Source organism: Eptesicus fuscus, chromosome 3 (assembly GCF_027574615.1).
Source record: "Eptesicus fuscus isolate TK198812 chromosome 3, DD_ASM_mEF_20220401, whole genome shotgun sequence".
Taxonomy (NCBI): domain Eukaryota; kingdom Metazoa; phylum Chordata; class Mammalia; order Chiroptera; family Vespertilionidae; genus Eptesicus; species Eptesicus fuscus.
In genome coordinates, this window is record NC_072475.1 from 109,878,489 (window position 1) to 109,896,966 (window position 18,478).

An 18,478-nucleotide genomic window follows, 5' to 3' on the forward strand; every position below is an offset into this window, starting at 1 on the left:
CAGTCTGTGGAAAATCCAATGGGGACTTTGACAAGAGTATTTTTAGGAAACACGTCCAAATATACAGGGTAAGAGTGAATGTATGGGGAGGGGATAAAAAAGTTGTGGGTTGTAGAAGTTATCAATTGGGATTTGCTGCGCTCTCTGCAGGAAACGAAAGAGGCTCCAGTTCAAAGCCACATGCACCAACGTGACATATAAGCCATTAAAATATCCTGACGGCTCATTTCTGCTTCATCATACATTCCCTAACTGCTTTCCGAAAGCTGGAAAAAGAGAAATGAAGGATGACCGCCTCGCTGGAACCACAAAGAGAGGCTTGGAGGGGTTTGTGGCTCCCCCTCCGCACCCCAAAGTGATGTGCAGAAATGAGGAGACCCCAGCAACAGGTGAAGTGGGGTAAGTGCGTTGAGTCCAGGGGGCAGACAGAGGAGACTTGTACGCCCCAGCAGTTGGGTAGTAAGCTCCCTTATGGGAGCCATTGGCACCCGAACCCCTCTGGGTGGAGAGGCCCATCTAGACTTTCTCCCCCACCGAATGCCTCTCTAGCCCCCCAACCTCACTGACACTAAGGGGGAAGGGGACCCTTCTACCAAGGGGCAGTGATCGTGGATGAGTGCAATCCTTCTCCCCAGGAAAGAGCGAGCGGTAAGGGGACCGGATGGAGCGCCAACTGGGAAGGGGACCAAGAGCAGCTTGTTCCCACCCGCCCTCCCTACCTCTCTCCTGGTAAATTGCCTGGGTGTCCAGGTGGGCACAGGATGGAGAATTGTGGTCCTGAACTTCCCTCTCGAGGAGTGAGCAGAAGGGACCCCTGCGAGTAGCTTCTCTGCTTTGCCCCCTGAGGATTGCCGGAGGGAGTCCGCTGCTCCGCCCCAGGGTCAAGGACCCTAGTTATCCAGGCTGGCAGCAAGATGATGGAACTTCTCCGCCCCAACCTGACGGCGGATGCTGGCTGGGTCAGCCGCGGGGCTGGATCACTGCTCTCAGGCGTCCTGCGCTCCTGCCTCAGGACGCTGACCGCTGAAATCCGCTCTCTGCGCGCCGCCTGCCATGGATTTGGGACTTGGCTTTCTCTCTCTCAGATGCATACGAGGGGTAGGACTAGCTCTCTGGGGAGCAGGCCACAGCCACCTCGGATTCTGGGCACTACGCTAGACACCTATGGACACTGTAAATTAGGGACAAGAGAAGTGAAACGCTGTGGGTCAGTGAAATAAAGTAGGACTGCCTCAAAGCTTTGACCATGGGAATAGCTGGGATCTAGTGAGGTCTTAGGAATGGAGAAGGGATTGGCACCATCTGCAGGAGAGCACCTTTGGATTTCCGGACAGCATTGGCGGCACAGCAACCCACGGAAAGGCACCACCTTACTTTCCCCCATCTAAGCCACGGGCAGATTTAGGGACGAGGGGTGGTTCAAAGGCATAGTTAAATATCCTTTAAGGGACTTACTAATGCAAACTCTAAAGTGGACACAAGAATGTCACCCAGCCTTCAGCCATGGGCTGGGGAAAGCCCAGCTCTTCCCTCTAGGGAACAGAAGAATGAAAAAAGGCTGTCTTATAACCCAGACTCGCATCCCAACTTCCTGGTATTCAAGGATCCAGTGGAGGGGAGCCAGGGAGGTGCCTGGTGCAGCTGATCACAGCAGGTCATTGGCAAAGGTGGAGAGGGGTTTTGGATTTGGAGCTCTGAGGCAGTCTATAGGGTCCCTGCTCTGTACCCACACTGGCTGAACTGTGGCAGACAGGCTAGCATGCCTTCTTCTTAGGAAAGTCTCCAGTTCAATCAGTGTGGAGCAATGTTGCAGTCTTGGGGACTAGAGGCCCTAGCTTGGGAATCAGACTACAAATGACCTCTGACCTTGAATAGGACCACACAGGCTAGGGTGAGCCCACAAAATGGTGCCCTTTGCATGTACCCCTCCCCCCCCCCCACCACCAGCCTACCTTCTTGGCTCTCCCCCAGCACAATTAACTATCTAGGGTTTGCTGGCCCTTCTTCTCAGGGTGTGGAAATGCAGGCAGACTTCAGTAAGTCTCCAGATTGTGCTCCTGACTGGTGATTCACTGGTCAGAGCCGATGTGAGAAGAGGAGGCAAGAGCAATCATTCAGGGAGGAAATCAAACCTAGCATTTTCAGGGTTTTTAAATCCTTGGATTGGTGGAGATCTCAGGTCCCAGGGCCCAGGGACTGCTCCTCATTTCTCTCACCCCTCCTTTAATAAGATGACCAGCTTGTTAAGTGGGGTCAGAGTTTGAACCAAAGATATTTACTTTTGTTTCCTGCACTGGCTGGTGATGGAGCTGCTACAGAGAGTAGCGTAAGGTCCCAGTTACCTGCCTGAAGTCCAGCCTCTGCAGCAATTGTTTGCATGCCTGTGGGTTTGTAACATACAAAAGACTGCCAAGTCCTGGGAGTGGAAGTAGCCTGGGCCTCTTAAATGGAGGGCTTGGGCAGCATTGTGGGTGAACAGAGTTCTCTAGGGAAATTCACACCCATTTTCTTCAGAAGCTAAATAGTAAATTCTATTAGTTCCACCCAACCAGAACTTTTCTCATGCCAGATATCCTGCCATGAAGAAATTTTAGAGTAAAGTCATCCAGCATGCCACCCTTCTGCAGGAATGCAAAGTTGGGTCTGCTTTCTTTTCTGATTTGTGCTTATTACCTTTGGAGATGGAAGCCTTTTGGTTAGGAAAAATTGAAAATAAATAAAACCATCTAGGAAATGGTGAGTCTACCCCTACCCCCACCCCCTCCACACACACACACCTCTCAGGCTTGAAACTAGAAAAGATGGGAGAGGGAAGGGTAAAAACACCCAAGCTAATTCAAGTCCCAATTGGGGGTTGAGGGAGAGAGAAAGAGATCTTTGAACATAGAGAACTGGAAAGCCTTTGAAATAGCAGAGCCTCACTTGGATTTGGCCTGCAGTTCAACAATTTAAACAACCGCTTGTTCTGTGGACTGGAGTGTTAAGACAAGCAGACTTCTTCACTGATAGAGGGCTTGTTGTGTTTGTCCAGCCTGAGACCTTTTCAATGACTGTCTGTCTTTCTAGGCCAAACTGAGGGCTGGGGTTGGGTGGATTGCCTCTGTTTGGCTGCTCCACTGCCTTTCCTTGCTTGACAGATGCGGAAGTCCCCAGTGTGGGTTTCAGGCTTTAAGATGACCAATAGCTTACTGATTCTATCCACAAAGTGAATCTGATCTGCAAATATCTTGTGGGGGTCGGGGGGAGCAGGTTATTTCTTACTTTCTTTTTTATTATTATTAATTTTAAAATATATTTTTATTGATTTCAGAGAGGAAGGGGGAGAGAGAGAGAGAGAGAGAGAGAGAGAGAGAGAGAAGAGAAACATCAATGATGAGAATCATTGATTGGCTGCCTCCTGCATGCTCCTACTGGGGATCTAGCCCAAAACCAGGGCATGTGCCCTTGACCTGAATCAAACCTGGGACCCTTCAGTCCACAGGCCCAATGCTCCATCCACTGAGTCAAACCGGCTAGGGCTGTTTCTGACTTTCTTAAATAAGAAGTGGGACAATCAGGACCAGATGATAAAAATGAGACACCCCCCCAAAAAAAAAATCGGGGAAATTTTATATTGACTTTGAAAAATCAACCAGTAATGGCTTCCAAAGGGGTCTCAGGGAAGAAACCATGTAAGGGATTCCATACCAACAGAACAGAACAGGATCTAGAAATTTGCAAAGTAATTCCTCTCCTCCCAGTTTCAAGAGTTACAACTCACGAGCTCACTCATCTAGAGGAAAAGATGAACAACATAGACTGAAGAACAAGAACAGCATTGATCAGACTGTCAGACCTCAGAGGGAAAGTAGGGGAGGGTGGGGACAAGGGAGATAGATCAACCAAAGGACTTGTGTGCTTGCATATGAGCCTAACCAGTGATCATGGACAACAGGGGGGGGGGGGGCTTGCATGTGGGGGGGATTGGGAAGGGAACGGGGGAGGGGGTTGATGACAAATATGTGATACCTTAATCAATAAAGTTATTTAAAAAATTAAAAAAAAAAACAAAAAAAAGAGTTACAACTCAATTTTTAATCTGCTAACCTCCCCGCCCTCCTCATTCCATTTTACCAAATTCAATTAATACACTTAAAGAAAATAATGGCAGCTTCTCATACAATAAATTCAAATTCTAAAAGTTAGAGATGTTTGAATACTGACTGACTGAACTTGGTGCTTAATTCTACCTGCAAGACAGAATAATATGAGTTTAAGATAAAACAAAACAAAACACAACTTGTTGGGGAATGATGATTTTAATATTTTTTATCTTCAAGGGTATGTTGTTTTGCAATAAATACAGGAAGTTCCCATCAGAGTTCTTTTATTTTCACTGCCAAATTTGAAAATGGTCAAAGAAAGACTAAAAGGCTTTTCAGATCCACACTTTTTTTTTTTTTTCACTCACACATGCAGGCTACAAGACCATTCTGTACAAACATGTGTAAAAATATTTAACTAGTAACTGTTTCTCTTTCCCCCCCCCAACAGGCTCAAAGTCAGGAAATGAGATACAAGACATCCTTGGGGATGAGGAAACGATTGCGACTTAACCAAACGGCTCTGAAAGAGTCCAGTAAGTTAAAATCCTCTTTTGAATATTGGTTTGCTGAAGTTATTTCTCTTTTAAGTAGAAAATTTTGTTTTGTCTTTTGCTTATGTTGGTTGTGAGTTTGGGGATGTTTCTTGAGTTCAAGAGAAACTTAGAGCAACACCTTGCTGTTTAATAAATTTGCACACAAATCAGCAACTCAACGTCCCACCAGCAGCTGACTAATCCCTCAAAGCCTACTCATCTGGATGTTCTAGAATTAATATTTGACGACTCTCTCATTGTAACAACCACCCCTGACCTTCTGCAGTTCCACTGTCACATTATTCTATGACATATTCATCTTGAATTCATTTCCAGATAATTTGATTGGAATAAGGTTTGACATGTATTGGCTTCCATGAAAGAAGCATACTTTGATCTTGGTGATGGGGTTTGCATGATATGCATCATCTTTACCAGGGACACCAGCCTTCTGCAATGTGGTGGTGATGATCTTCCCACAATGTGGTGTCTGAACAGGGAGTGACTGACAGCTGCTCAGTCAGGAATACCTTCATTGTGGAAAATTTTAATTTAATATTCCATTTAGAATAAGCATATGATTTAGGGTTGGGTGTTTCTCCTTCCAGGCATCTAGTTTTCCTCATTTTAACTACACCACTAGCTGATGGTTGCCTCAAAGATGTTTTTTTGTTTTGTTTTTTTGTTTGTGGTTTTTGTTGTTGTTGTTGCTGTTGGTAGAAAAAGCAACCTTCTTTAAAAAAGTTAAATGACAACTCAGGAAATTGTTATCTTCTATTATTTTGGCATGATTTGATGACAGAATTCTCAAGAGAGTTGTGGTTATTATGTAAATTCTGTTGTTTTAGTTTTTCAATGCTGTTCTGTAAAATCCTTTAGCCATGTTTCTTAATCTTTTGTTGAAAGATGTTTTGCAGAATCATTGTTTGAAAATTAAATTCTATCTAAGTATATTTTCTTTCATACTTAGTTCCATTAATGATGACTAAAGCCCAAATTGGCATAGCAAAGGGGAGGAATGTCTCCAAAATCCTCATAGATCTCATCTCCTTTGTACAATTTGGACCTGTACATATGGTGGCCTCCTGGGGCTTAAGTTATTTAATTACTTTCCCATAAGAATAGACACAATCTCTCACTGCAGGAATCCTCAAGTCTGTCAGTGACTAGGATCTGAAGAGATTTGTTCCTAGTTTGGGTTGGTAACCTGGGCAGAAGTGAGGAAGAAAAGATTGAACAAGTGACTGCAGATTTAGATGCAAAACATCCAGGCAACAAGGCTTATGCTTAACCAGGCTCTGTGCAGTGGCCCTTGGCTCCTAGGATACTGCTGGATAATCATCATTTAGCATTGTTTAAAAGAGCAAAATTGGAAAATAGCCCAGTTATGCATCTGAAATTTTCCTGATTTCTTTCTTTCCCGTGGGAGAGAGATCCGACCTTTCCCCATTTGAGCCAATGATGTGAGGAGCTCTGGCAGATGATGGCATCACCAAATGTCATATTTCTATACAGCAGGATTAGAAAATCAGTTTAGTTTATGCTATTGCATTGGTTTGGCTCAGATAAAGAAGGGTATATAGGGCATGATTCTGGGCATTGGAGGGATGTTTAGGGTCTGTTGTGCTCCAAACAGTCTCCCATCCATGAAGGCCTCCAGAGCTTCTCTGACACCTGCTGAAAGATCTCTGGACTCCAGAATATATATTTTTTCCTGCAGATGAAGCAGGAAAGCAGAATCAGTAATGCTATAAACTACAGGATGGTTAGGAAAAGAATATTCCAGCCACACATTTGGTATTGGAAGCAAGTGTGGTGAGATAAAGTTCTGAAAGAAAAATTCTGATCACCATTGAGGGGGATAATACTCCTCAACCTGCCCAAACAATAATCAATGATACCTGAACTCCTTGCTATCTGGGCACTAGAAGACCCAAATGAATGTCCCTGAAAACTAAAGTACACCTGCCTACATTGGTGTCCCACCTGTCTTTTGTGATTAGCTGGATACTGCTTTGTTGATAACTTCAGAGATAAGCCTTGAAGGCCCTTATGTAATTGCCCAAAATTTCCCGTTTATAAATATTAGTGGGTGAAATCAATTTTTTCTACCTATCTCTGTCTCTCGGGAAAATGTCCAGAGGTTTTCCGTGTTCCAAGAGAAAGCTGCATCTGGGAGGGAGCTCCACAAGGCCAGGTAACTGTCAGTGAATTTGACTGAATCAGATGAACCTGCCCTTTTGCTGTTGGCACAAAAAGCCATACACATGTTTGAAGCTTTTCAAGGTAAAGTTAGTAAGTGAGAGTGTGTATAAAACCTCTGCTTCTTATCCCTAGAGTCCATGGAGTCAATCCATAGAATTCAAGTAGTCTGCAAACATGGATGGGGAAAATAAAGAATCTTTATTTTCACCACCTTCTTTTTTTAAAAAAACATATTTTATTGATTTTTTACAGAGAGGAACGGAGAGGGATAGAGAGCTAGAAACATCGATGAGAGAGAAACACAGACCAGCTGCCTCCTGCACACCCCTTAACGGGGATGTGCTCACAACCAAGGTACATGCCCTTAACCGGAATTGAACCTGGGACGCTTCAGTCCGCAGGCCAACACTCTCTCCACTGAGCCAAACCGGTTTTGGCTTCACCACCTTCTAATGGAAAGTTATCATTTTCTTCTTTACAAGCATGGGCAACACACACAGTACTATTAGAATGCACTAGTTCAAAAGGGTTCCAATAGGTTTCGAAGCATAAAACAACTTAAATACCCTTTTTCTGTACAATTACTCAATGCTTTTGATACAGGTGAGATCACCATGTATAAATTAAGAGATACATTTTTGTGCAAATCACAGTTTTAATGGAAGTCAAAGTGGATGATGAGTTTGACAAACATCCTGAACAGTAGGTTGTAGATGGCCCATGATCAGGTGGGAAAGAAAATGCTTTAATTGCTGAACTACTGCAAAAGCACCCTACACTTAGGTCTGAATGCTACCGGAGGAGGTGACTAAGTTCTGTGTTGAGGGATGCCTAGGAGAAACAGCGAGGGATCCTAGGGAGGGACACACACCTTTGGGTTTTTGGTTTTGGTCTTTGTTATTTTCTGAGCCCTACTTGGGTTCAGCCCAGACTTGCCTAGTAAGCTGCATCACTCAACGGACACCTGCACAAAGGGGAGCCTTAAAATCACTCACAGAGACTGGAATACCTCAATACTATGGCTAGAGACAGAGATCATTCCTGACCAGGCTTAGAGGAAGGGGAAACAGGATGGGAGACCAGAGGAGGTGCCTGTAGGCAGAGGGATAAGTCCAAGAAAGTGAGACTGTTGGAAAACGTGAAAGCCAGGAAAGGAGACAAATCCTCAAAACCTAGTCTCAACACTGCTGTGGAAACCCTTGGTTTCCAGAGCAGACAGGGTTAAGCTGTCAAATGCTTTCCTTCAACTTTTTAAAAAATATATATTTTCATCGATTTCAGAGAGGAAGGGGAAGGGAGAGGGAGATAGAAACATCAAAGATGAAAGAGAATCATTATTTGGCTGCCTCCTACATACCCCACACTGGGGATCAAGCCTGCAACCCGAGCATGTGCCCTGACCAGGAATGGAACTGTGACCTCCTGGTTCACAGGTCAATGCTTAACCATTGAGCCATGCCAGGCCCAGCCATTTTTTTTTCAATGATAACCATAGCACCTATTGGTTGTGTTGCTTAAGCTCTTCCAGCTGGAGGAGCAGAAAGACCTGCACTTGCCAAAACCAGGGGAAATTGTTGTGGAAGCTAATCCCTCAATAAAATGCACCCGGAGCAGGAACAATGTATTAAATGAAGAAATTCTAAAAGAACCTGCCAACCATTATAAATAAGTAAATTATTTTTAAAATTTAAAAGAAATCCTTATTTATACCGAGTAGTGAATGTATAATGGTCCTTGCTGCTGGGAATGGGTGGGACAACTCAAAAACCCTGCATCAGAGTTCATAGTAATCTGTCCAAACTTCTCACCTCTACTATGGGTATGGGGATTTTTACCCAATCTTTAAAACATCTCTTAAAAACTCTTTTATCAGCTTTGGGGTGCTATCTATGGCCATCAGAGAAGCCCAAGTACTTAGGCTGGCATTTTGGGCTGGAGACCAAGGCAGGGGTAGAAACCAGCAGCCCTTTACATCACCAGGTGATGTAGCTCATCCTAACTAGTGGGTTGACACAAACAAATGATACCCTCAGCCCCTTTGCCCAGACCTGAAGGTTTTTTTTTTTCACCTCATGTCCCCACCCCAAGACTGTATAACCCGAAGGCCAGGAAGCCACAGTCTTCTCACAGCCTGGCCTCTACTCTTATCAGAACCCTAAAGACAGGCAAGGAAGGAGGCAGTGACTCTGGCAACAGGCAACAGGTGGGAGCTGAGAGTGGAATTGATCCCTAAATCTACCCTTTCTCAAAGGCTCCGTTTGGTGTCAGGGTCTACAGAGCTCAAGGAGGGAGACCTGGGAGAGTAAGGAAATGGAAGAGTGAGGAAATGTTCCTTCTTGCTATGCTAGCCTTTGTTTCTTTGGCCAGTCCACCTGTGGGGTGCTGTGATTTATGGCTGAGAAGTTCCTTAGCCCCTCTCAGGAGGGCTGTGTGGGTTTGAAGTCAGCCTCTCCAGGTCATCAACTCCTCCTGCTCACTCCTGGCTCTGGCCAGGACTGGATTCTGGGGTTTACCAGTCTTTGAGAGCGCCAGGCACCAGGAGGGGGGACCGCCAAGGTTAAGTGGGAAGAAGGGAGCCAGGGAGGGGAGAAGGAAGGATACATGTCGGAAGGCATAGTGTGGTCTGGGCTTGGGAGAAAGAGAGAGAGAGAGAGAGAGAGAGAGAGAGAGAGAGAGAGAGAGAGAGAATGAATTTCAGAGAAATCGAGAAAGTAAAATTATGCTCCAGGGCTACTAGCCTAGGTGTTCTTTTGCACAAGGCCGTCTAGCCTGCAGCGGTCTTTTCCTCCCTAGATCTCCGCCTTGGCTTTCACATGACTCCTGGGACAAAGCGCTGAAGCTGTCCGTGTGCTCCGGGTGCTGCCTATCAGTCCTGGCAAGACTGGGTACAGTAGGTCTTCCCCGAGGTCATGTGCAACGCAATACCCCTCCCCAAAGACGTGGAGAACGGAGGCATTACCTCGTTCCGCTCACTTTCAAGAGCATATCCATCCAGCTTTGGGGGAGATAAGGGGTAGGCTCAAGAGGAGAGAATCCGTGCCTGGGGCAGAGCGCAGGAGCAGTAGAAGTGGGAGCTGATAAGGGGCAAGGGAGGGCGATGGGGGAGGGAGGAGGAGCTAGAGCAGTTGTGTGTGTGTGTGTGTGTGTGTGTGTGTGTGTGTGTGTGTGTGTGTGTCCGGGAACTGCGAGACCTGTCAATTCTGATGTCGGGCCCCAGCAGCAGGCCAATGGGCGACCTAGGCGATTGTTTCTCTCTGCGAGCCCGGGCGGGCCCCAATCTCTATTCACTTCCTCAAGCGCTCTGCTGCCGCCTCTGTAGCATGCGGGTTTCAAGTAGGCTTTAAAGATGGGGGTGGGGGGGCGGGCAGAGGAGTAAAGTCACAATCCAAAACTTAAGGGGGAAAAAGAAACTACTCTTCAGAAGTCGCTTTGTGATTCTTCTTTCCCCTCCATGTTGTCAAGTGACAGTGGCCTGAAGGGTCAGACCCTGGCAACTCCGGGGAGTCAGTCCAGATGCAGGCCGCCCACTCCCAGCGGACTTGGAAGCTGAAATTAATGCATATGGCCGGACGCTTCAGCAGCACCCCCACCACCTACAACATCTCCACTGCCCTTATCCCCAGTCCCCCGAAGGGTGGGCGTTGTTGGCCGCCAAAGTGTACTTGGGGAGCAGGTCGGGCTTCCCTTGGAACAGAGCATAGGGGCTCCCGACTGCCCACAGAGGACTCAGCATTGCGTGTCCCACTATCCCTTCCACAAGCCGAGCCACCACCATCCATCTAAGGCTCTTGGAGCGGTTGGGGGCTCTACCTCGCGTGGCCTATTGGGTTTGCTGCTGACACTATCTGGCTCCAGGTCTGGGCTCTGAAGGCAGAGGCTGTAGAACTGCTTCTCTCTCCCCCCCCCACCCCCCCCCCACCCCCGCCAGGTGGAATGCTCAGCTCATGCCACCTGTTCTCACGCTCGCTATTTGTCTTGACAACAGGTAGTAGCTCCGGACATTATGACCCCCAGCTCATTGCTGCCTCCAGCCGCTCGGTGTTCCCTGGCCTTCACGAACAGCCTCCCGAGGCCTCCGCCAGTGGCACTTTGAACGGACTCCTGCGACTGGGGCTCCCCAGAGAAATGAATGCGCGCCCCGAATCCTTCTCGCCAGGACCAGTCGCCCACAGCAACGCCCTAGCAGCTGCCGGGGCCCTGCATGGCTATGGGGGCATGAACCTGACCGTGAACCTCGCTGTGCCCCAGGGTCCCGGTGCCTTCTTCCGTTACATGCGCCAGCCCATCAAACAGGAGCTCATCTGCAAGTGGCTGGCGGTCGATGGCCCCGAGCTCCCGCACCTCTGCTCCAAAACTTTCAGCACCATGCACGAGCTGGTCACGCACGTCACTGTGGAGCACGTCGGCGGCCCGGAGCAGGCCAACCACATCTGCTTCTGGGAGGAGTGTCCGCGCCAGGGCAAGCCCTTCAAAGCCAAATACAAACTTGTAAATCACATCCGCGTTCATACAGGCGAGAAGCCCTTCCCCTGTCCTTTCCCGGGGTGTGGGAAGGTCTTTGCTAGATCAGAAAATCTCAAAATACACAAAAGAACTCACACAGGTCAGTATTCGGCACTGCCTCGTTTAGATCCTCTGGGGAAGCAGGGGCCTCTTCCCGGCCCTCGGGCTGGATTTCCTCAAGTTTCATCCCTGGAGTGTGTGTGTATGTGAGTGTGTGGGGGAAGGGTATTTGGTGTTTCCGTGAGCCAAGCCCATAAAATATTAATGATGCTCTTCTATTAGAGTCACAGAAGTTCCCAAGGCTGAGTGTGGGGAAGACAGTAGAGGATTTCTGCTCTGGGAGGCAAGGGTGAAGGTGTTTGGGTCTCTGAATGTGTGAATGTGTGCTCCCTGCCAATTTAGTTTGCTTTTAAGGTATTTAAACAGTACTGTTTCTCAGCCTTAAAATATATAGGAACAGTTTATTTTCCCCCAGTTTTATTGGCCAACACTCTTCCAGCCTTACAACCTGACCACCACCTGAACTGAGGGGTCATCAGGCCTTTGGCTACTTTTTTAGGATTTGGGGTCTCTAGGCTAACTTTTGGAGCCTTGATAACTGGACACTTGGGATAATTGACAAACCTCTCTTCTGCTTTAGCAGAGATCCAAGGAGACTCATCTGCCTTAAATGTCATTTACTGAGCTGTTAAGTGAAATGGGGACATGTGTCAACCACATCTGTCAGTGCTAGTTAACAGAAAGGAAAGGAACCAGGGCAAGAGCCTGCAAAGTTGAACTTCTCTGGCCAGAAGCATCTATAATTAGTGCAATGGCAAGGAGAAAGTTTTCACACTTTCCAGAACAGCCTGTGAAGTTACATTAATTAGTTTAGCAGTCATGTTTATATTCCAGTTAGCTAGGGTTTTCTTGCCCACTCTCCAAGTTTAAGAAATCAACATTCCTCCTCCCCTGTTTGTTTTTGTTTGTTTGTTTCCTGAGGGGGGAGGGGGCGGAGAGAACTGGACAGGTGGCCAGACCAGGGTAGGAAATAAGTTCCAGCTTGGTGCTCCACTTTTCCTCCCTGGCGCTCTGTTTTACTCACCTCTATTATTGGTAGAAACAATGGCAATTATTAGAGTCAAATAACTCTCCCAGGCTGGCAATGCCCAGGAAAGAATCTTGCTAAATCCCACCTTCTCTCGCAAACCCTGCAATCTTGAAGAAGATCCGTGGCCAGGAAAATGGCACACGCGGAGGCCAGACCACCAAAGTCCACTTGTAGTCTCCTGCTTTATTTCTGGAGCACGTCTGGAAACGTATGGTTTTCTGAAGCTGTTTCCAGGATGCTCCCTCCCCATCGGAGTTTCATCCGGGTGTGAGGCAGAAAGCAGCGAGGTACTGCTCACCGCCTACAGGCTGGCTACTCCAGAAGCTGGCGGTCCACACTGCAAAGGTAGACACGCAGTCCTGAGCCAGAGGAGGAACTGGTTTTTAATGACAGGGGAGTTCTAAACAAACACACTTTGCCGGCCTGCTGTTTGAAGGCCGTGAAGCAGAAAACGGTTAAATTCTTAGTTTAATCGACCTGCAGCAGCGAAACAAGTTCCGTGCGCCCGGGCTGGTTCAGGTTTCTTCCACCCGGGACCAAATTCTAAGTGCGTCCTTTCCGATGGCAGTCCCGATTCATTGCCGCTGGAGTTAACACACACACACACACACACACACACACACACACACACACACACACACACACCTGCAGGACTGCAGGGCCTGGTCCACCGTTTCTCTCAGCCCCCTCCTAAGTAATGAAAAGAGGGGGGAAAAACAACAAAAATGTCTCTCAAATGGCAAGAGACCTCACAAATTTTTCATGAAGACAGTTAAACAGGAAAATAATTGCCTTTTCAAATATTAATGGCGTTTCATTTTCTTGACTCGCGGAAGCGGCGAATATTTCTCGGGAGTTAAAATTCTCCGGATCTGAATCCCAGGCCTGGCCTCGGAGGCTGCCCGGAGCCCAGGCCGAAAGGTGTCCCTTGGTGGCGGTCACCGCCGTCCCGGAACAAAGGTGCCCCCGCGCCCCGGCCCGTCCCCGCCGCCCGGCGCTTCCCGGGGCCGGTGCCGCGGACTCCCGCCTCCCCGGGCGGCGGGCAGGGAGGAGCAGGGCTGGGTCTGGAGCAGAGACCGAGCCCGGGCGGAGACGCTCGGGCAGCCCGGCACAGCCACAAGTGCGAGGAAATGGCGCCAGCGCCCCGCCCCGCCGCTGCCAAACTTTGTCGGGCGGGCCGGGCGCGGGGCCGGGGAAGGGGCCTCTCTTGGTAGTTGAGCTTCTGGGAGGAGACTCCGGGCCTTTCCCGACTCAGACCCCGGACCCGCTGCTCGGGAAGGGCTGCCAGGCCCTGGACCCACCCGGCCTCTCCACGCCCGCCCGCCCGGGGCTCGGAGCACAGACCGGCGGGAGGGCGGGGGGTGGGGGTGGGGTGTTGGACGGAGAAGCCCGGGCGGCTCCGGCGACTGGGAGAGGCCGCAAAGGCGGAGGGCGCGCCGGCGCCGCTGCTCTGGGCCTCCCCGCGGCCTCGGAACTTCAGGCCCGTTTCACCTTCAGTGTCCTGCTTTTTTCCGCCTCCGCTCCTCGTCTGGGACGAAATCATTATTTCTGTTTTACGTGAATGTCCAACGAGGCGCTCGCAAGATGGGATAAGTGTGTGTGTGTGTGGGGGGGGGGCGGGGGGCAGTAAGTCAAGCTTAAATTCCACACCTTTTCCGTTTTCTCAGCAAATCTTGTTTCCTTTTGCGGGTGCTAAATTGCATGGTTCTTGTTAGATATTTTTTTTTGGGGGGGGGTTGTGAGGGAGAAAATGAAGAAAAGTTTTAGATTGGCAAATACTAACAGGGATTAAAGGGAAGAAAACGAGGGGCAAATAAGGGCACTGATTTATTTTTGCATGTCTCTTTATTCATATTTATAAAACGGTACCGGTGTCCTGGGAAGCAGCAGGTTCTAGCACCGTCCACGGTTACACTGTACTTGCAATAGTCCTGCAGGGGGAGGACGCAACGGCCGGGCGGGGACCGAGACCTGGGCTCACAAACCTCTGCAGCCTTGAGGCGAGGGCTGTACGCAAACCTCTGGCTCAGCGTGAGCAGGGGCGGACATCGAAAAGAGGTGCTTTGTTTAAACCTAACCCAACGCTCTCCGTCTTTCCTGGGAGTCACGGGAGAAGCGACCTCAAAGGCCACAGTCCTGCAGCCGTGCACCTCTTTCTTCTCAACCAGAAGCTCGGGAGCGGATCCCTCTGTCCGGGGAGCACGGCGGCATCCAATTATTCAAAGCGCCTGTACACGTTCTCACCTCCTCCCGCAGCGCCTGCGGCTCCGCAGGAACCTGGCTTCCGGCTTCTCGGGGCTCTTTCCTCCCCCGCAGGCCAGCGAATCCGGCCCGCGGTGAGCTCCCGGCTTGGAGCTCGGTCCTCCGCCAGTGTTTCCAACCTAATGCGCACTCGCGCCTTCCCGCGGCTCTACGGGGCATCGCACCGGGGAGCCGAGTCCCGCGTGGGTCTACCCCGGCTGCCCTCTGGCCTTCCGTCCGCGGGGACGGGCCAGGCGTGACCGCAGCAGCTGTGCTCACACCGAAGCCTCCATGCTCAAGGGTTCGATTGGGAGACCGGCCGCGGGTCCCACTGGGCCCGGGCGGATCCTGCCGCAGGGGCCTGTCACCTCAGGTCGGCTAGGCCCGGCTCCCGGGCGTGGTGGTCGGGGAGGGAGGGTCAGTTGAAGGCACGGCCGCCCGGGACGGGGAGAGCTGGCTGCCGGCGGCAGCGTCTCCCGGAACCTCAGGCGCAGCGGGATAAAGCAGTGCTGGCGGTGCTCGTAGGTAGCGGGATCCCGAGCAGTTTAGGCAAGATTTGAAGAATGCTGCTAAACGTTTGCCCTCAGGGGATCGAAGGGAAGGGGGAGGAAATTCCCATTTCCTGTAAAAATCGCCCGTGAAGTGAATCATTGCTCAGAATACCTTTTCCTGCGGCACGAATACACACTGTGCACGTGTCGTGTGCATCGGGTGTGCACTACTAAATTATCCCATCGCCTTGACATTTATACAAAACCTTTTTTAGGACACAGTTTGGGCCAGGATGGGGTGTGTGCGGGATGGCCCTCTGGGCAGGGAACCTTTGGCTGGAACAGCAATTGTAAATTGAGCAGACAAAACCTCCTCGGTCAACTCTGTTTTCTGGGCAGAGGAGCTTCTGGCTCCGAATGGAGAAAATGTGGAGGCAAACAATCGGAGTAGATCAGGGTTTTCCAGGATGGAAACTCAACTAAGATGGATTCTTTGTCGCTCCTCCTCCGTACCCTCCCCCAGGCTCAGGCAGGAGAGGGGGGTGGGGGCGGGCTGCAGGAGGCAGCTTAGAGGGCGCACTCCGAGCCGGGAGGGAAGAAGGTGCCAGGCCTAAGGGGCCGAACACAAAAGTTTCTGAAAATCTTTACCGTGTTTTTTTTCCAAATAATGGAAAAGAAGTTTAGGGAGGTTTGTGAGGCCGAGCCAGACCCGGGTCACACGCACTAATGTCTCTGCAATTGCCTCCATCAGGGGAGAAGCCCTTCAGGTGCGAGTTCGAGGGCTGCGAGCGACGCTTCGCCAACAGCAGCGACCGCAAGAAGCACTCGCACGTGCACACGAGCGACAAGCCGTACACGTGCAAAGTACGCGGCTGCGACAAGTGCTACACGCACCCCAGCTCGCTGCGTAAGCACATGAAGGTGCACGGGCGCTCGCCGCCGCCTCTCAGCTCTGGCTACGTCTCTGCCACGCAGTCTGCCGCTGTGTCGCTTTCGTCCAACTTCGGCCGCGAGCCCCCGGTGGCCTCCTCGGCGGCAGTAGTGGCTCGTGGCATCGAATTGAGAGAATGGTATGTGTGTCAAGGCACTGGCTGTGTTGTAACTGCCCCCGCCGCGCCAAGTCGGGCGCCAGCATCTGGCCCTGCCGCTGCCGCCCGCTGCTTATGGTATTAGGGCTACTGCTGTGGTTGCTGCTCTGCGAGCAATGACTGCAAGTCTAGATCTGGTTCTTGAGGCTTGAAGAGAAGGTGAGGAAACAAGAAGGGAAGGAAGGAAGGAAGGAAGGAAGGAAGGAAGGAAGGAAGGAAGGAAGGAAGGAAGGAAGGAAGGAAGGAAGGAAGGAAGGAAGGAAGTTAGTTCACTGCTAATGGTTGTTAGAGGTCATTGAATAAAATGTAAATATACTACTTATTTATTCTACAGTCATACCCAGTAACACCCCCCCACACACACACACACACATCTTCCTGACCTGGTAGCATGAAACCAGTGTTGGGGTAAAGAAGGTAGATAAACAGATGGACAAAAAGAAAAATATATATATTAGCAGAGTTTATGTGCAATCTTGGCAACTTCATGTGACAAAACTAAGACCACAAAGTCTTCCCGAGGTTCAGATAATGGGAAATATTTTCCTCCAGGATTGGACCACTTGGATCAGGGGTACTCAAACTTTTTAAACAGGGGGCCAGTTCACTGTCCCTCAGACCATTGGAGGGCCGGACTATAGTTTAAAAAAACTATGAACAAATTCCTATGCACACTGCACATATCTTATTTTGAAGTAAAAAAACAAAACGGCAAAAACACCCGCATGTGGCCTGCGGGCCGCAGTTTGAGGACGCCTGACTTGGATTGTCAGGCCCCACTTCTTTCTCAGTTCCCAATTGCAGTCTCCACTGAAGTTTGGATCACTTATATCTTACCTCCTATTTCCTTCCTCTTTTGCTTCTTTACAATTTCACCTTACAGCTGTCTTTTGAAACAAAAGTACACAAGTTCCAGATCTCAAAATTTCCCAACACTTCTATAAAAGAGATAAGAGAGTTTCAGCACCACCGCTGGGACTCACATGCCTCTCCCCTGCGAACTGACCCAAGCACACAGACACATCTGTCTGCTAGTCTGCTTCGTATATACATTATATACTTGGGGTGGGGGTGAGTTCAAACAATGGGAAATTCAGACAAAAGAGTGCTAGAGGGGCTTTAGGATTCATTGCTTAGAGGTCTCCCCAGACCAATCATCTTCTCCTCCCACCTCCTACCCTTGTCTAGCCGTGGCTTATGGAATCTTGTGGCTGCTTGGCGCTAGGAGTGCAGTGAGCCAATGACGTCACTGAGCCTAGGTCTCCACTGGACAGGTATCCAACCTAGACCACAGTGTCTGGATAAATTCAGTCAATTCCGTGATGATCTTTCAAAAATCGCACAATGTTGGTCTCTTTTTTCTTTTTTTAAGGTGAAGAAGAGTACACAAGATGAACTACAATAACAAATGTTTTAAATGCAAATACCCAAATGGATTTAGATTGAATGTGTATTATTTGTTTTAGAGAAAGAGAGAGAGAAGAAGAAGAGAGAAAAACATCAATTTGTTGTTGTACTTATTTATTCATTGGTTGACTCCTGTATGTGCCCTGACTAGGGATAAAAATACATTACCTTGTTGCATCAGATGATGTTCCAACCAACTGAGTTAACCAACCAGGGCTGAATGTATATTTTATGTGCTGGATACTAAGTCCCCAGAAAGAGAACCAGATGCTGGTGGCAGGGGAAGAGAAAGTCTTTGCAACTGTTTCCAAGGGGGGGCGGGGAAATTGGGGCCTATTTTCCAGTCTAACACCCTGGGAGAATGGGGTTTCCCCGAAATCCTTGTTGAGATTTAGAGGGGAAAAAAGAAAGAAAAAGAAGGGGGAAAATCTTGCACAGACCCATTCCAGTCCCCTAAAAGTACCCATAATAAAAACCAGAATCTTCTCAACACATCCTTAGTGAATCTCTCCTTGTGGAAGGGGAACTACAATCACTCCCCCTCCCCCTGACACACTACAAGAGGGCCCAGATGCTGCCTGGTCAAGGGCTGTGTTGGCAGCAAACCTTGTTCCCCTCTGAAACACCTGCCCCATGGCCAATGTGCAGAGGGCATCTGGGGAATTTGCGTCTTCTGACAATGTTTAAAAATTCTCCCATCCCCAAATTGGACTAGGTTCTTTCTCTTGTGTTTCTAGACCCAATTGGCCTTTCGCCCATATCCAAAACAATAAAATAAAAACAACAATGTTTGGTAGGCTACTAATCGCCTATAATTTTTCATTTGCTTGTTACA

At 49.2% G+C, this 18,478-nt stretch overlaps 1 protein-coding gene across 1 annotated transcript; it reads left to right on the top strand.

The window, feature by feature from the left end:
• The first annotated feature begins 2,610 nt into the window (after positions 1-2,610).
• Positions 2,611-17,612, top strand: ZIC4 (Zic family member 4). The gene is given in 6 exon segments (XM_054710332.1): positions 2,611-2,662; positions 2,665-2,716; positions 4,509-4,618; positions 10,809-11,426; positions 15,900-16,218; positions 17,609-17,612. Coding segments are annotated over 6 exon segments (1,155 nt in total).
• The last annotated feature ends 866 nt before the right edge of the window (positions 17,613-18,478 follow it).